Source organism: Oreochromis aureus, linkage group 4 (assembly GCF_013358895.1).
Source record: "Oreochromis aureus strain Israel breed Guangdong linkage group 4, ZZ_aureus, whole genome shotgun sequence".
In the NCBI taxonomy this organism is placed as follows: domain Eukaryota; kingdom Metazoa; phylum Chordata; class Actinopteri; order Cichliformes; family Cichlidae; genus Oreochromis; species Oreochromis aureus.
The window spans coordinates 27624890-27641298 of NC_052945.1; the positions used below are offsets into that span (position 1 = coordinate 27624890).

The following is a 16409-nucleotide window of genomic DNA, read 5'->3' on the forward strand; positions in this document are numbered from 1 at the left end:
TCTCTGTCTCCGTTTTAGGCGTTTTCATGCTTTATGTTGATAGTCATTTTGTCCCTTGTGCCTTGTCTTTAGTTTTACTCCCTCCCTTGACTCATTTTCTGATTCAGTTTAGCTGTCTTGTTTTCCCCAGCTGTGTCCACCTCCCCTCATTGCCCTTTTTTGTATATATAGTGTCTTCTCCTTAGTCTTTCTCAGTGTCTGTTTTCCTGTCCCATGTGGTTTCTTGATCAATGTTCCCGTGCTTATACTTTGTGGTTCCTTTTTGGACTTTATGTTGCAGACTGTGCTTCTCCTCTGGGGTTTTGTGTTTTTGCTTTGTGTACTTTGTTACAGCCTCGCTTTCTGTTATGTCCTCCCTGCTTTCTGTGTCTGCATTTTGGGTCCTCATCATCACGCTCTGTGCAGTCTGCATAATCTGCAGACTGTGACACCGTGTTGGCCTACTCTTCCCGGTTTATTGGCCATTTGGGCACACTTAGTAACAGCAGGCTTTTTTGGTTGGGATGCATAACTACTGGAAACAGTGTCTTCCTGCCTAATTGAGTGAGGCCTCAGTCACACATTCCCGGGGAACGGTCAGTGGCACCGTGGCAACACCAAATCACTTGGGAAAAAAATGTGTATTCCCGAACTGGTTGATTTTATTTTTATTTTCTTTATTTTTAACAGAGACAATGCACATTAACCCATTAACATCCAAGGATCAAACAGGCTGCCTGGACCTATTTTATAATTTCAGGAGCCATTTGAATTTTCTCTCTATCCCAAAATGTTTGAGGAATGATTGTAATGTGAAGCACACATGGTAAGATCTATTTTTCTGTTTGTGTTCAGGCTAATTCTTTCAGACAGTGGGAGTGTCTCATGCTGCTGTGATACATCCCTGTAAAGCTTGTCTTCCCTTCTTTCCGAAACCATTTGGATTTTGTCTCTAGCACAAACTGTAACAGAGTTACAGTCATTTAAAGAGTGCTTGCTGGGCCTGCTGCCACACCAGTGGTAAAAAAAGAGTTAATAAATATTGCTGTACATATGCCTAAGTTGGCAACAGGCTAACATTCATCCACAGTTCCTAACCAGATCTGAAAAACAACCTAAAAACACCTGGAGGTAGCTGGCTATTGCTCGGAAAAACATAGTGAAAAATGAGACTGTTTGCCTTCAAAGTAAAAGTTTTGCTTTTTGAAATAAATTGTTTTTAAGGCACCACTTTTACTTCATTTCCTTTTCTAAGTTTTGCTAGTGATCGGGGTTAGCTAGTAAGTGCTTATAGACAAATTCAGCATTTTTTCAAACATACTACAGGCAACTGTGCCGATCGGCAAGTGAAAAAGGCAATCACACTGAGGTTTTTGGTACAGCAGCCTCTTTGTGAGGGCAGCCAGCAAACTCCAGGAACCGATCGGTGAATGAACATTTACCATAAGAACTGTTATAACTGTTCTTTAGGCCTCTAATGTCTTGTGGCATTACAGCAATGGAGATGGAGGCAATAGTGACTATAAGAAATGTCCTCTCCTTGATCCTGTGCATTTTACCGTAAGCATAAATTCATCCTCTATAAGAATATGTTGTGCAAATTACACCAGCATTGCAACTGACCAATCATCAGTATCCAGTCATTAGGATAGTGGATGGTTTGCTTTTACATAGTCCCTGAGAGGCAAATTTGCTGGACCTTATTTTAAGCTTTGGCTATTTTAAAATTTCCATAACAGTTTAATTTAGTATCATAAAAGAGGCTGATATATTTCCCGTTAATTAACCCATTGATCAGTTAATGGGCTCCAGCATACTCAGAAGATATTTGGCTCCTCAGCATCTTGACCTGCACACACACAAAATAAAGTATATGTGTGTTTATGCTGGTGTGTGATGAACGGTATAAGTGCCCACCATAAATGTATATAAGATGATGAACATGGTGGAAAGCCAAAATAGGAGCTCCTTAAGTCTGCATTCTTTCTAATGATCAGCCGGTAATGATTGCAAAAAGAGCAATTACATAAAAGTCTGTGAGAAAATGATCCTTTAGCTTCCTTGATCTACAACCTCATCTCACTATTTGAAATGGGTTTATGGTCTCTAATGCTAGTTTCACATCTTATTGAATAAAACATGATGTCCATTTTGTAAATTAAGTTCTCATTAGAGCCAAAGAAGGAGGGCACACTTAAACCGGGCCTACGTTGTGAACGACAAGTTACTCCTGCATAAACGTGTGGTGTCCCTGAAGTTTCTCAGTTCGGTCCAACACTCACATATACAAGATAGGTATTCATTTGCAAAGAAAGATGAGTGTTTATAGGTGGTTCCCTCTAAAACTGTTCTTCCCTTTGTGTGTGTGTGTGTGTGGTTGGGGTTGGGGTGGGGTGGAACCTATGTGGCCTTGAGCTGGTGGAGGCTATCCACGGTCCATCCGTGTGTAACTGATATGGCAGCGATGTGCACTCGTGTGGCTAATGGAGCAAATGATGGGTGAGATGTGAGGGCCGGGCGACGGCGAATTGGGGTCATTTGGTGGCGGAGCCTCGTCCGTGTAATCTACAGTTTAATACACGCCTTTTGTGTTTCTTTGTGAAACAAGCTTCGGCTCGCTGTGGCACTTTTTAATGGCCTCATCTTTCTGAGTGATCGTTGGAGTTACACGGCGTGTTGGCTAATATAATCTGTACCCCAGGGGTGTGTGTGTGTGTGTGTGTGGCTGCAGGGTAATATATATGTGATGCGAGAGAAAGGGAGAGCAAAATGATGAAAAAATGTAATTGTATGTGTGTGTGTGTGTGTGTGTTTGTTCACATGCCGGCTGTATCAAAGGTCTCCATGTTAATGGTAATAAGTTGGTGTGTGAACTACACCCACTTTAAGGACGCGCAGCAGTGCTCTGGACTTCTGCTGCACTTATATGATCAATGCTTATTACAAAATGTGTGAGTGTGCATGTGTGTATCTCCGTGTCCATCAACTGTGTCTGCGCGCATGAAGGCTTATTTTAATTGTTGCCATGGAAACAGAGTGCTGCCAGAGAAGTCCAGATTCAAAGAGGGCATCTCTCTCTCTTGCTCCCTCTCTGTCTTTTTCCTCTTGTTTCTCCTCTTCTCCTCCAACCCGCTCTCTAATCGTTCCCTCTCACTCCTGCTTTTTATTTTTCTCCTGTTTTTTTTAATCTTTTATGCCTCTCACCGAGGTCCTCCTCAGTTTGCCTCTCTTTTCGTTTCCTTTGCCCGCCCTCCTCCTCTCCTTTTTTCTTTCCTCGTGCCTCTTATCAGCCCTCCCTCGATCCATCCCTCCCGCTTCTCGGGTCCTTCCTGGAGAGTGGTGTGCAGTTGACTATTAACACAGGGACCTGTAATTAGCGCTGACGAACCTCCAGCAATTAGTCTCGGCTAAAGAAGTTGTTCTGTCATCTCTGCGCCCGTCCCTTTATCCCTCTTTCAATCTCGTCCTTCCTCTCTGTCATTTCCTGTCTTACTGGCTGTCAGCGTCGCTTTGTTTTAGCGGTTTTTGTTCTTCTTTGTACCTTCCATCTGCCTTGTTAGCGGCAGTCATGTACAATACACCGCTCAGAAGCAAGTTTATGAGAAACTACACCCCCATCGCCCTGGGTATGTCTGCCCACGAAACCAAAGTGAACATCTATTCCCTCCGACTGTTACACCTACACCAGCTATATGCTGATAAGCTCAAGAGGACGCATGCCCTCCCACTCACTCAGATGTAAACACGCAGAGAACACAGACATCTTCTTTTTCATGTCCGGCTTTATCGCTCCAGCTGTCTTTTTCACCTCTCCTCCCATCATTTCTGGATCTCGCCGATTTCTCTCTTTTCCTTTCCTTCGGTCGCTCACCTGGCCCCTCTGCATCTTCGTTAATGAAAAGCTCTATAAATAATGCGCAGGGAAGAGGGAATCAGACAGCAGGCAAGAGAGAGAGAGATACGGTCAAGTAGAACGTGGGAGGGAGGTGAAAGGATGGAGGGACGGACAGCAGACGAGTGAAAGTGCTTAAACTAGGCCAATAGGGGTTGAGTGAGGTGGGCGGGTATCATATCAAAGCCTCGCGAGCTGCTCCGAGCACCTTTGCCGTCAATCCCTTAATCAATTCCGGCGTCAGTCGGTTTGTCCTCGTCTCAGGTCGGCGTGTCAGTCATCTCGCTCCAGACAGTTAGTCAGTCAGCTGAAGTTGGCGAGGAGCCGTCTCTCCCTCCATCTGCCCTTTATGGTTTTTGAGTTTGCTCGCTCTGTTCGTCCCTCCTTCCTTCCCTCTGCTGCACTCTCAGGCGTCTCATCTGGAGGGAGAGTTTATATCATCCTTATATTATAGTGCTGCTTCAGGAGTCCGCATGAATAATTGATTCTTGTGAGATTATACTTGAAAACTCTGAACTGTGCTCCATTATGTCGCGTGTATCTCTGTTAGTGTTGATACTGGAATACTAATCAATATCCTCTATTTTTTTAAACTAGATATTCATTAAAAGATAAATATAACAAAGCTATATCATGACAACAGCAACCAGCACTGTGGGTGAGTGAGAGGGGGCGGAGCTACAGCAGTGCTTTATGTTTAAGATGAAATATAAAATATTTCTATAAACTGTTGAAGTGACCAGCAGTTTGGATCTTTGCTGATATTACAGCGTTGTAAAACAAAATTATTACATCCAAGAATATATTTACTGATTTTATTAGTAAAACAATACATGAAAAACACCTGAAATCAAAAACTGTATTTGGCTTATTCACCTTTTTTCATTTGAACTCATTTCACTCTAACTCAGGTTTTTTGCTTTGCTCCCATTTACTGCTGCAGCGGTTCCTCCTTTCTCTGCTCTCAGTGTTTGTTTACCTCCGCATACACAAAATAGATCCGACAACTCACAGGTGAAGTGAAGGAAGCAATGATTTAGTTGATGCTGTAAGAAAACATAAGTATAATAAAGTGTAAGTGCTTCCTAACAAGTGTTACACCTAATGTAACGTAATAAGACATTTTTAGTCACGTCAGCTCACCTGAACTTAGTTTACTGTTAAATCTCAAACTACTCCAAACAAACAGAATCTCTTAGCAAAGCAAGTTTGAAATACCGCTAAACTTCAATGCTCTCGCTTGTCTTCAGCCATCCCTTATTTCTTTATTTGCTTCCAAGTATCCAGGCTTTCTTCGAATTTCTAAAGTGGTCATGCACAGTAGTTACCAGACTTGTTTCTTTCAGTCCTTGTATTTAACCATTTTCAGAGGATGTTTTTTAATTTTTTTAATTTTTAAGCCATTGAAAACTGACCTATGAGTCATGAGAACAATCATGAGAAGGCATCTTATTGACAGCAGCTTCATTTTCAGCATGACAATGACCACAAACACGCTGCTATGTGCTAAAATCATACCCGGATAGAAAAACACACTGTCAGTGTTACTGAAGCAGTGTTAGCTTCCCTACAAGTCGGTGTGAAGTGATGATGGGTGGAGTAAACACTGCATGAACTGAAGGCAGAAATGTAGCTTTTCGAATCGCTATCAGTCCGATTTCTGATTAAATATCAGATCTGTGTATCCATACCAGAAATTTGACCTCATCTCTTATCTCTATTTTCCTTTTAAAGTTTGCTTTGTCTTGATCTTTCTCTTCCTTCTTTGCCCCATTTCTTTGAACTGACATTGAATTATGCTTTGATTCATATGATGCATCAAGCCCTGATTGGCAGTTCATTTGTTAACCTCTGTTTCTCTTCATCTCCCTCTTCTTTTTTTCTCTTTTCTTCTTCTCTGTCATCTTGTTTTGTCAAATCTCTGCCTACCTCCTTTTTTTCTCTTTCCTATCTCCATCTCCTCCTCCTCCTCCTTGTCTCGGCAGGTACTACTCTCCCACTCCTACACCATGCCTGTCTGCGGATGCCGCGGCTGCTCCCCACCTTGCAGCCATGCCAGGGCTTGCTCTGGCACCCCCTCGGTTGCTCAGGAGCAAGAACGGGTCCGAACCCTACATCCACCCCCGCTGCCATTCCACCGCACCGGTTCGTCTCTCTGCCTGTCCCTCCTCCTCCTGCTCCTCTGCCTTCTCCACCTGCCCCCGGCCTGCCACTCACGGAGAGACAAGCCCGGCGGAGGAGGCGGTGGCAGCCACTATATTCCCATCCCTCAGCCTCCTCCCCACCACATGGCCCTGCCCAACATCTTGCACGTCTTCAGCATCGCTGTCGTCCTGGTGGGCAACTCCAGTGAAGTGGCGCTGGCCGGGGCCCGAGAGAAGGAAGACTTCATTCACATGGCGCCGAATGTCGAAGTGCTGACCATGAATGAGACTGACCCTAAGAGCATTATCAAGAGCATCTGCGACCTCATGACGGAGCACTGGCTACAGGGTGTGGTGTTTGGGGATGACACTGACCAGGAGGCCATCGCCCAGATCCTGGACTTCATTTCAGCCCAGACGCATATCCCCATTCTCGGAGTACGCGGAGGCTCCTCCATGATCATGGCTGCCAAGGTAGGTCACTTCCACACAAGAGGACAGCTTTTGTAAAAAGGAATTAGCACCATTTATGTGTAGGTGGTGTCTTAATATTAAGTGCCGCTCTCACATGAAAAGAAAATACAAAATATCCAATTATGCCAAACCACACTTACACCTCCATTTCAATTCTTGTCTTGTTATTGGGTGACCAGTACAGACAACTTATCAAACTGGCACTCTAGAGGAGAAGCTAACGCTGTTTTTGCTTCTCACAAGGCCAGTCCTCACTCTAACCTTAAATCTCAGCTGCGTTTCATTTCCGATTGGCTGCTGTCAATCATGCTGGTCCCGCTGCTTTCCCCCTGTGAAATCTTGTCACAGACTGATTACGTTTTCCAATCAACAAAAGATGGATTTAAAGTCTCCAGACTTAGCCTACACACATCACTCACACTGGCGATGGAAAGCAACCCCGGCCTTAAACCTCTGCTATCAAAATAGGTGAGTTTGTATTTGGTAGTAAGAGTAGAAAAACTGTGGTTCTGCACTATTCATGTGTGCAAGTGTGACTTAAAACGACATAAAGCACTTTTCATGGCCTCTTATTATGAAGCCTCGATAAAACAGAGAAAGCATAGCTTGACTGTAACAGAGGGCTTCATGACTCTTCCTCCACCACCTTCCTGTTCCTGTTTGCAGACATGCAGACAGACAGACAGACAGCAATGCTAAGCTGGGGTGTCTCACTTGAAAGACAAAGTGCCAACAGAGCTGATGCCAGTGACAGGATCAGCTGGAGATTGCACCAGTATAGAGAGCTAGATCTCTGCCTATTTACTATGCCCCTGCCTAATGGGATAAAACAATCTGCTGCTGCTTTATCTGTGTCCGCCTGGGATCTGCATTTGGACTCCGCTTCTCAAAATCCGCTCATTCATTTCGTACTGGCTGGGAAAAAAACCCACACAGTTAAGGAAAAAAGTATAGATCTATGATGGAGAGTGAAACCTGGCGTCTCAGTCTTATCTCTGCCATCCACGTCTTCATGTACTCATCCTCTAGTTTGTCTGCGTACCCTCTTGGTGGCAACAGGTCGTTGCGCCAGCAGAGATGTGAGCTGCAGTGACACGCCGAGGCCAGCGGCCACCACTGAAACTCTTCTCTCTGTTCCTTCTCATTAGAGCTCTAAGGAGCGAAGTGTCAGAGAACCGTCCGGTCCCATTTAAAACTGCTCCATTTCAATTGCAGACACTGCTGCTCGACGGACACATCTATGCTCACAGTTCAGTCCTCGTACAGACACGCACCCCCACACCCAGACCTGCTAATCACATTTTTTTTAAAGAAAAAAAACTGTATAAATCATTTCAAGAACTCCAATCGTCATCCAGCTGTGTTAAATATTAAAATTTCTATTTGTGTTTCACCCAATGCAAAGACAGAGGCTGAAGAAAATCCATGAGAATGAAGGAATGGGCCCGTGTGAGCATGTTTGTGTGTGTGTGCAGCAGCGGTGTTGTTAATTAAGTGCACGTGCCCCTAAGTGCACCAGGCGGCGGAAAAAGAGCAGCGTTTTGTGGAGAAGGATTAAATGGATTTCCCCCAACCGCAAGCCAGAGACCGCCTCCCCTGAGAACTTCCTCCTGGCTGCGCTGAGGTCCGGGGGAGTCAGGAGGGACGAGGTTGCGCCAAGGCTCAGTGTCCCCGAACGGATTTGTGTCTGCCTAATGGGCTGAGACAACGGAGTGACGAAAGTATAGCAAAGAAGGATCAGAAGGCAGGAGAGGGAGGGAACGCAAAATACATGAGTGAAAACAGAGAAATTGAGATAGCGGAGGGAGGAAATGAGACTAAGGGGACTAAATTCCACTTTGAGGGAAAGTGGGTAGGAAGGGAGAGGCGGGACGTGGATCAGGTGGGGTTCAGATGGGGGCTGCCTGTAGACGAGACGGGCAGATGTGGCCAGAGGGTAGAAAAGTAGTCAGTTTAAGACCATTCAGACTTGAGGGGAAGGGGGGGATACTGTGTCTAAAAGTGAGTGGTAGGTGCTGAGAGAGATAAAGAGAGAGGAAGAGGAAGGGGAAAAGTTTCCTCTCTCGCGGACAGCTGCGATGGAGAAAAAGCGATAAAGTATGGAAGATAAAATGAAAGGCAGAGTTATAGAGCTTAAGAAAAATTGGCTTTTGGTATTTGTGTGGTTTTTTTTTTCTGAGAGAGCATCTCAAGGAAATGGACTGACAAAGATTGGGAAATAGGGATGGAGTACGGGGCGTTTATCTTAGGGCTTCTAATCATCACATGCTCGTGTGTGCACACAAACACACACACACACACACACACACACACACACACACACAAATGAGTGCATCGGTCAACACTGAAGGCCAAATGCTGCTATTACAGTTGACAGGATAACCCCTCCTTTTTCATTACACATCCAAGGAAAGATGATAACAGGAAACGACGGAGAAGGTGGGGAATGTTGTGTTTGGGGTTTTAGTGCGTGCTGGAGAGGAGAGTTTTCAGGACTGGTACAAGATAATTCCATAAAACGTGCACTCTGCAGGAGAGTAAGTGTGAAGAGTCAAATTGGATCTTTATCAGAAAAATACTGTCTTTTTCATGCATGCATGAGTGTTACTTACAAAGCAGTATCATTACCAAGGAACATGCTTTGGGGCTGAAAATGACTCAGAAAAAGCAGAAACTGCAGTTCCCTAAATTTCCACTAGAGGCTGACTCCAGAAGTGAGCGGATCCTCATGGAATCACATGTTCAGTAGACAGTAGACAGTGGAAAACACGAACGTAGCTTTGCAATGCTGAAGTTGTTAAAAACTTGCATTCTATCTGAAGACCACCAGATGGCGATACCTGTGGGTGCGCAAAGACGTGCTATAAAAGTCTATGCGAAAACGGCTTTCTGTTCTGACCTCCACAAACATTTTCCTGCTGAGTTTATGAGCGCACTCGTTTGGAATCATTGCAGAAAAAATGTGGTCTTTTTTTAGTAATCTCGGTGATACTATGTTTCAAAATGGAGGATTATCTGTGGTGTGAAACTGCAGACAGTGGTTTCAGTCAGACTCGCCATCATATCCGGCTTTTTGCGGGTGAGACGGCAATGGTGAGTAGCTCGTCTCGAGACTTCAGAACAGGACTTCAGAAACTAATGGTGACATCACACTGAACATCGTTACTGTGGAAGTTTTTTCAAAAGCTGAATTTTCAGTGAGCAAAACTGCAACTTACACTTGGATAAAAGGCCAAGATGCAAATGAAAATAGACGTGCACACGTGGACAACACCAAATATCTGGTTTAATGTGCAGTTAACTTTAGTAATAGCTTATCCTAAACTCCAGCTCAAGTCAAGGTTTCACAAAGCAGTAGGTGACATCACAGCAGTTACATCCATCTTTGATATAGCCTACAGTCAGAGATCATTACCCAAAACACTAAGACTCGTTTGACATCCGTAACAAGCAAAAAGCTCCAAGTGAAGGAATTATCCAGGAATAAGTGGGACTATAGCTTCCACATTTGTTGTGTATCTCCGAATAGCTCTTAGTTGTAAGTGCATTACTTTAACAAAGGTAAGCTTGTATGAGCATGAAAGTGGAGTTAAATAGATGAAAGGCATGGGCGGAGGAATCCAGGTGGGTCCATATTAGCACAAAATGAGGAAGAAGGCGGATGAAGAGGGGAAAGGTGAGAGATGGATCAAGGCAAAGGGCGCTCACATCTCCCAGATAGTTGATCCTGTTCATCAGGAAGCAGCGTTTTCAGTGGGAGAAGGTTTCATCACTCAACCAAGTGACTCCTTCAGTCCCGGCTCATATGAACAGTACACAGTTTCATTAGGACATTAAACTAAAACTAAAACCTTTGCCTAAGTCACAAGCTTAGGTTCTTGATTCTCAATATACAAGGAGGCCTGCGGGAAATGACTCTTCTACTCAAGAATTAAGGCACTTTATACACGCAAGCATTTTCTTCCATGTCTAACCGTTTTCTAAAATTCACACTCAGGGTTCAGTATCTGTTATATTTTAGCATGCAGACTGGAGCAGCCAGGGATCGAACCACCAACAAACCGACCACCAACCGTCACCACATTGTACATGTGAAAGATGAACTCTTAGATCCCCTCCTTGGTTCAACGATGGTCATTCCCTTTTTCACGTAAATGGACTCTTTGACTCCTCATTCAAACCAGTGTGCCTCCGTTTTACACTTACAGGCATATTAGGTGTAAATACAGAGCAGAGTCTTACCCTGATGAGGTTGCTCTTCTATTTTGTGCCATCCACTTTGTCAGAGGTTGATATATAATTCCCAGAAACCACGAACAAGGTATTGCCCAGTTTATGCTGTTGGACCTGATCCTTGGGGTGAACCAGTTTTTGTAGTATTTTGGGGTTTGAACAAATGCATCTCAGCTGTTCCGATACTCCTGACACATAAAGGATCACCAATGGTTTTGGCTTGGGCAGCGGTCGTTCTTCTTCTCTTCCGAATCGCCCGGAGCTTTCTTTTGGCGTCTTCCCAGCTTTGTTAAACGCTCAGCTGGGATAAGCACATTTACTCAGGGCCTCTTTGATATGATGTTCTCCTGCTTCCCTGGCTGCTGTGTCTGGCAGGGACGGTGTTCGCTCTGTGTTGTAGCCTCCTGATGATGCCCAGTTTATCCTCCAGTGGATGATGATACGAGTCAAACCTTAAATACTGCCCTGTATGTGTTGGTCCCTCCCTGGTTAACTTTATGTGTTTGTCTATGAAGTTAACATGAACAATGAATTGTGGTACATCCCGAGATTCGTGGTACCCCCTCAAAAAACAAAAACCGCCACTGTGTCCACAACAGAATCAACTTGCTGGGATTTCCTTACCTTTACTATTAAGCCTCCATTAAGACACTCACATCTATATCAATGAGTAAGATCAATGAGGGAGGGGTAGAGGGAGGGCATGACGATAAATAAGAGGATGAGTGCTTTGTGTGGATGGCCACATGATTGAGAAAACAGAGGGAGACAGGGGAGTTGGGGAGTGACACAGACCTGTTTGCAGCAATGGTATTGCCATCTATCCAAACAAAAAGAGAATCTGCCTAGGCCTGGATGGAGGAGGACGGAAGAGGAAGAAGAAGAAGACGGATCGAGCACAGCTGCCGTACATCTGTGAGAGACTGGATAAGATAAAGACAAAAGAGAAAACAGAGGCACTCATCTAACTGTTTAAGTGCGGGTCTAAAGGCATCTGTGTGTTTGTGTTTATGTAGCCAACATGACGGTAGCTGCCAGTCCTTTTGCCACTAGTGATTTCCAGCACCACCCTGTTTGTTGTAGCACTACAGTGTCTGTTGGACTGCAGTAATCAGCATGATCTAAAGCTCTGGCTAATGCTCATATTATCAAGACATGCGGCGCTATTTTCCTCAGCTTGTCTAGAAGGTACGGCTTTGTAGTGGCACAAATAGCTGTAGTTGTTGCCGATCACCCCCAGGGCCACTACAACAAGAATAGCGAACCAATCTGAGGGAGGAGGCAGTCGTTGTCGATTAGGAGGGAGATAGCATCTGCTTGTGCATAGGATTTAGCTATAAGATCGTCAGCAATTAACGAGAAAAAGGGGAACGCAGCCAACCCTGATTACTGGAAACTGTAATATAATATGAATAACATTTGCACACATGCAGGAGGATGCAAAATGATGGCACACATGCTTTTCCCCCCCCATAAATGTACAGTAACATGTGTCACAAGGCCGATTAATGGATGCATATTAAACAGATATTCTAAGAAACTCTAAACCGTTTCCACGACACCATCGCATCCACACACAAAGCATCCACGGGGGGATGCTCGGGCGCTCGGGCACACAAACAAATCTGTTCCCTCACATCCATTGTGCGACTGGCAGCTTTCTTCAGAAGCCAAACAGCAGGATGCGATCAATTAACTTTTGCCCAAATAATTCAGCCGTTTTCACCGCTCCAAACGTGGTCATTTGCACTGCGGGTGTCCCGAGCCTTTTGTGAGGGGAGAGAGAGAGAGCAATTTCGTGTACGAGCGCGAGTCGTCCCCGTCTGCGTGCCTTTGTGTTCAGAGGAGACCGGGCTGATGTTGAACCGGAGCCAGGCGTAATTGCCGTGGAGTGCGCAAGTAAGCCAGTTGAACCATTTAATCACAGCGCCAAGGGGGAATTCAGTGGTGCAATTAACGCCCGTACCTCCGAAGAAGCATGTTCCGGTCATTCTCTGTGTTTATGTTTTACCCTATAGTTAGGAGGAGCTGTTCTTTCAAATTTTGGGCCCCAAAAGAAACAGACATGTTTAAGCGTCGTTTCTGTGCGCTCACCGTGCACTCTTGGGGTTTTTATCCGGGGCGGTTGAACATAAACGTTTCTGCATTTATATTCCCAATTATTGTCCTACAATAGCACCTATTGTTGTAGCAATCACCGAGGTCCTGTACTCTATTAATGTAATGTGCCGTTCGGCTTGGCAGGACCGCGTCCTCGCTAAAACATAGACGCAATTAGGAGCAATTTGTAAATGATAAGAGAATTAAAAAGCGAGTGTTCCTCTGCCTGACATCTCTCTCTCTCTCTCTCTCTCTCTCTCCGAGTTTCTCTTTGTCTGTTTTTATTTCTTGCCCCCCTCCATTCTGTTTCTGTCTGTTCCAGTCTCTCATTTGTGTCCCTCGCCTCTAATTGTTCAATTCATTTGTGGATTTTATTATTTTTTTGTGTCCAGCAAAGCATATTGAACCCCATCTAACAGCTTTCTGATCTATCCTTTCATCCCGGATATGTTCTCTTTACTTTCTTTTCCTTTTTTTTTTTTTGGGTTTCATCCCCAGGTGCATCTCGGTCAGCTCATTTACTGTCTGTGTGCCTGTAGCAGTGTCCCAAACGGCTGCTTTCAAATGCAAAAAGATTACTGGGAAATTTATTTTTCTGGAACTTTGCACGTGTTTTGAGATTGTATATATACTTTTTACTGTTACACAAAAAAAATGCTCATTGAACTCATATATAAAAGCTCAGCTGAATCCCGAAATTTACATCGTGGGCCACATACAGCCTACTTTGATCTTAAATGGGCCAGACCATTGTAACTCACCCTTTCTGCCAGTGTAAAGAAGTTTAATTACACTTTTAATCCCTGAGATATCATAACGTAGAAAAAAGAAGTGCAATTTCAACTGTATGCCTCATGATAAAGAAATACTGCTGTAATAAATGAAAGAAATCTGCCAGCATGACTTTTTGGGCTTAAACTATAAGAAATAAATGTGTAATAATGCATAAAAACTCTGGCATGTCATTGCCCAGACTTAAAATAAAAATAAAACAGATAGTTTTGGTCAATTCACATAAAACAGTTTTTGTTTTGTAACTCTGGACTCTTTGTAAGAAAATAGAAACTTCTCAGTTTGACAGTGAAAAATCAGCCATTTGGTTGTTTAACTGTTACTTAATTACCTTAATTAGTATGAAGTATGGGGGAGCTGCAAAACTTCTTCAAATAAGGTTAAATTTCCCAACTTTGTGCCCTCCTTTACATTTTCCAACACACTCCAATGGGCCGTGTTGGAGACTTTGCTGGGCCTATTCTGGCCCCCGGGCCTTATATTTGACACCCCAGCTTTACACTGACGAGAATAAATCCAAAACTATAGAAAGTTTTCTTAATTTCTGCATGGAAATGTCCCCTCGGTAGTCTGTTCTTACCTTCTCATTGTCCTGGTTTAGAAAATGTGACAGCCCACTGTGTGTGTGTTCCCCTTTCCTTTCCTCGAGCGAGAGAGGGAGCTAGGAAGAGGTAGTGAAAAATATCGAGAGCCCTAAATTTATGTGTCCTATTTTCTAACCCTGTTGGTCTCAATTTACTCCGACCATTTAGAATGTGGCCATTTTTAAACCTGCTCCATAACTTTTCATTCTACACCTCTCCCTCTCTGAACCTGACTCACTTTTCACTCTGCGATTTTTAATTTATTTTAATACCTGAAGATTGATTAAAGAGAAAAAGTGACGATGAACGCTGATTTGTCGGCCTTTTCATTTATCAGGTTGTAATGTTCTGCTGTTTTACTCTTCCTCTCTGTCTCGATTTGTGAAATTGGATTGTTGTAGATGGTCTCCTTCGTCCCGTGGCAGCTCATGAGCGAGACGGACAGATTTACACTAGATGTATGGGTTAATCCACCTTCCTTGCCCCCTGTTTTTCACGCCTTGTCACTCCCCTGCCTCTCCCTGTTCTCAGGTGCTGGCAGAACTGAGCGAAATTTGTCAGGAATGGTGCATTAAACCGGGACAGTTCATCCATCCCTCACCTCCTTTTCTTTACCTCCCCTCAGGTTTAGGCATTGTCTCAGTCTCGCCCCTCCCCTCTCTTTTCCTCCTCACTTGGCCTCTTTTTTCTTAATTTTCACTCTCTGTCCCTCCGGTACGGGACCACACCTTTTCCTTCCACACCAGCCATCCCTTTAGACATGCCTTTACACCCTGCCTCCGCCTCTCCTCCTCCTCCTCTTCTCCCTCTTACTTTATTACTACCTGCATCAGCCTCATCTTCTGTCCTCTGTACTTTCCTTTCATGACTCTACACCCAAACCTCTCCTTCCTCTAGAAACAAATATTCGAATACTCCCATCCTTTTCCCACTTCACCCAACCACTGCCACCACGATCTACTCTAAGCAACTCCTCCCTTCTTATCCGCCCCTTCGCCAACCTCCATCCTTCCCTCCTAGCCTCTTGTGGACCTTTACACCAGCCCTTTGCTGGGACTCTTATTAGTCTTATCTTTGCCTGCCTCCGCCCTGATTCAGAGGTGGAAAGGGAATGTACCGCTATCTGTTCATAGGCTGGGATGGAGAGGGGACAGAAGCGGTGCAAATTCTGGACTCTAGTTAATTACTGCCTAACAACACTTGGGATACTGATGAAGAGGTACACCTTCCTGCTACATCCGCAGGGTCTAGGATCCTTTTTCCCTCCAAGTCTTTACATCTGTCCAGTCACAATCTGTGCCGCTCTTCCTGGTTCAAGGTTATGACACGGCCCTGTTGACATTTCCCAGCTGATCCATGATTGTTCATCTCACTGATCAGAGTCCCAGTCAAAGGTGGCGCGAGTACGATTTGAACATATGCAGATCGGCTCTGCGCTCGCTTTGCCTTATGAGTATATTCACTGGGAAGGCGCAGGAGCGCTGAAAAACTTGGCAGCCTCTGAATTAGACTTTAGTTTTTACTACTTGGTCAAATTTAGCCAAGTTTTGTGGCACAAAAACAAAAATATTCAGCTCATGTTTCCCAATCTGTTAGAAAGGTACGAGATGGAAATGATCACGTGCATTAAAAAGAAATAAAAAACAAAACAACAGAAATAATAGTAATTACTCTATGAAAACATACATATTTATGAGGATAGTCATGAATATTCACCACTTTTAAACTGCGCATCAGTCTCTGAGCGTTTTTTTTCTGGCGTCGTGACAAGGCGCAAGAACAAAATGAAACTGCCGCTGAACACGGCGCTGAGACTTGAGGTCTGTTTATGCAGTAGCAACTTGGTTTCAGAGTCTGCGAGTCGAGAGGTGCAGTCTGAGATAGGAGGATCGCTCTGTGTGAGTCACACTGCCTGTCTGGTCATGTCAGCGCTCAAATCCTCCACGACTTCAGCAAGTATGATTTCAAGGTGCTCTGGAGATGAGCGAGAGAAAATATGGAGAAGACGGGAGCATGAATTTCCATCAAGTTAAATATTTAGGCTTCTTTATTAGAAGGCACAGTGAAGAGAGAGAGAGAGAGAGTGGGAGAAGACAGAGGGCCTCGGGTCACGATCGATCTGGTCGCCTGCTCAGCTGGCGAGCTAAACCGGTGCTAAAATTCAGTTTACCTTAATTAACATAGCACCAAGCTTTAACAACAGTCTTCTCG

At 44.3% G+C, this 16409-nt stretch overlaps 1 protein-coding gene across 1 annotated transcript in view; it reads left to right on the forward strand.

Moving 5' to 3' along the window:
• The window catches only part of LOC116311568 (glutamate receptor ionotropic, NMDA 2B), a 141840-nt gene that overhangs the window by 30198 nt on the left and 95233 nt on the right, over nucleotides 1-16409 (forward strand). Inside the window, exon 5 of the mRNA XM_039611393.1 lies at nucleotides 5857-6489. Coding sequence (XP_039467327.1) covers nucleotides 5857-6489 — 633 coding nt within the window. The remainder of the gene's footprint in view (nucleotides 1-5856; nucleotides 6490-16409) is intronic.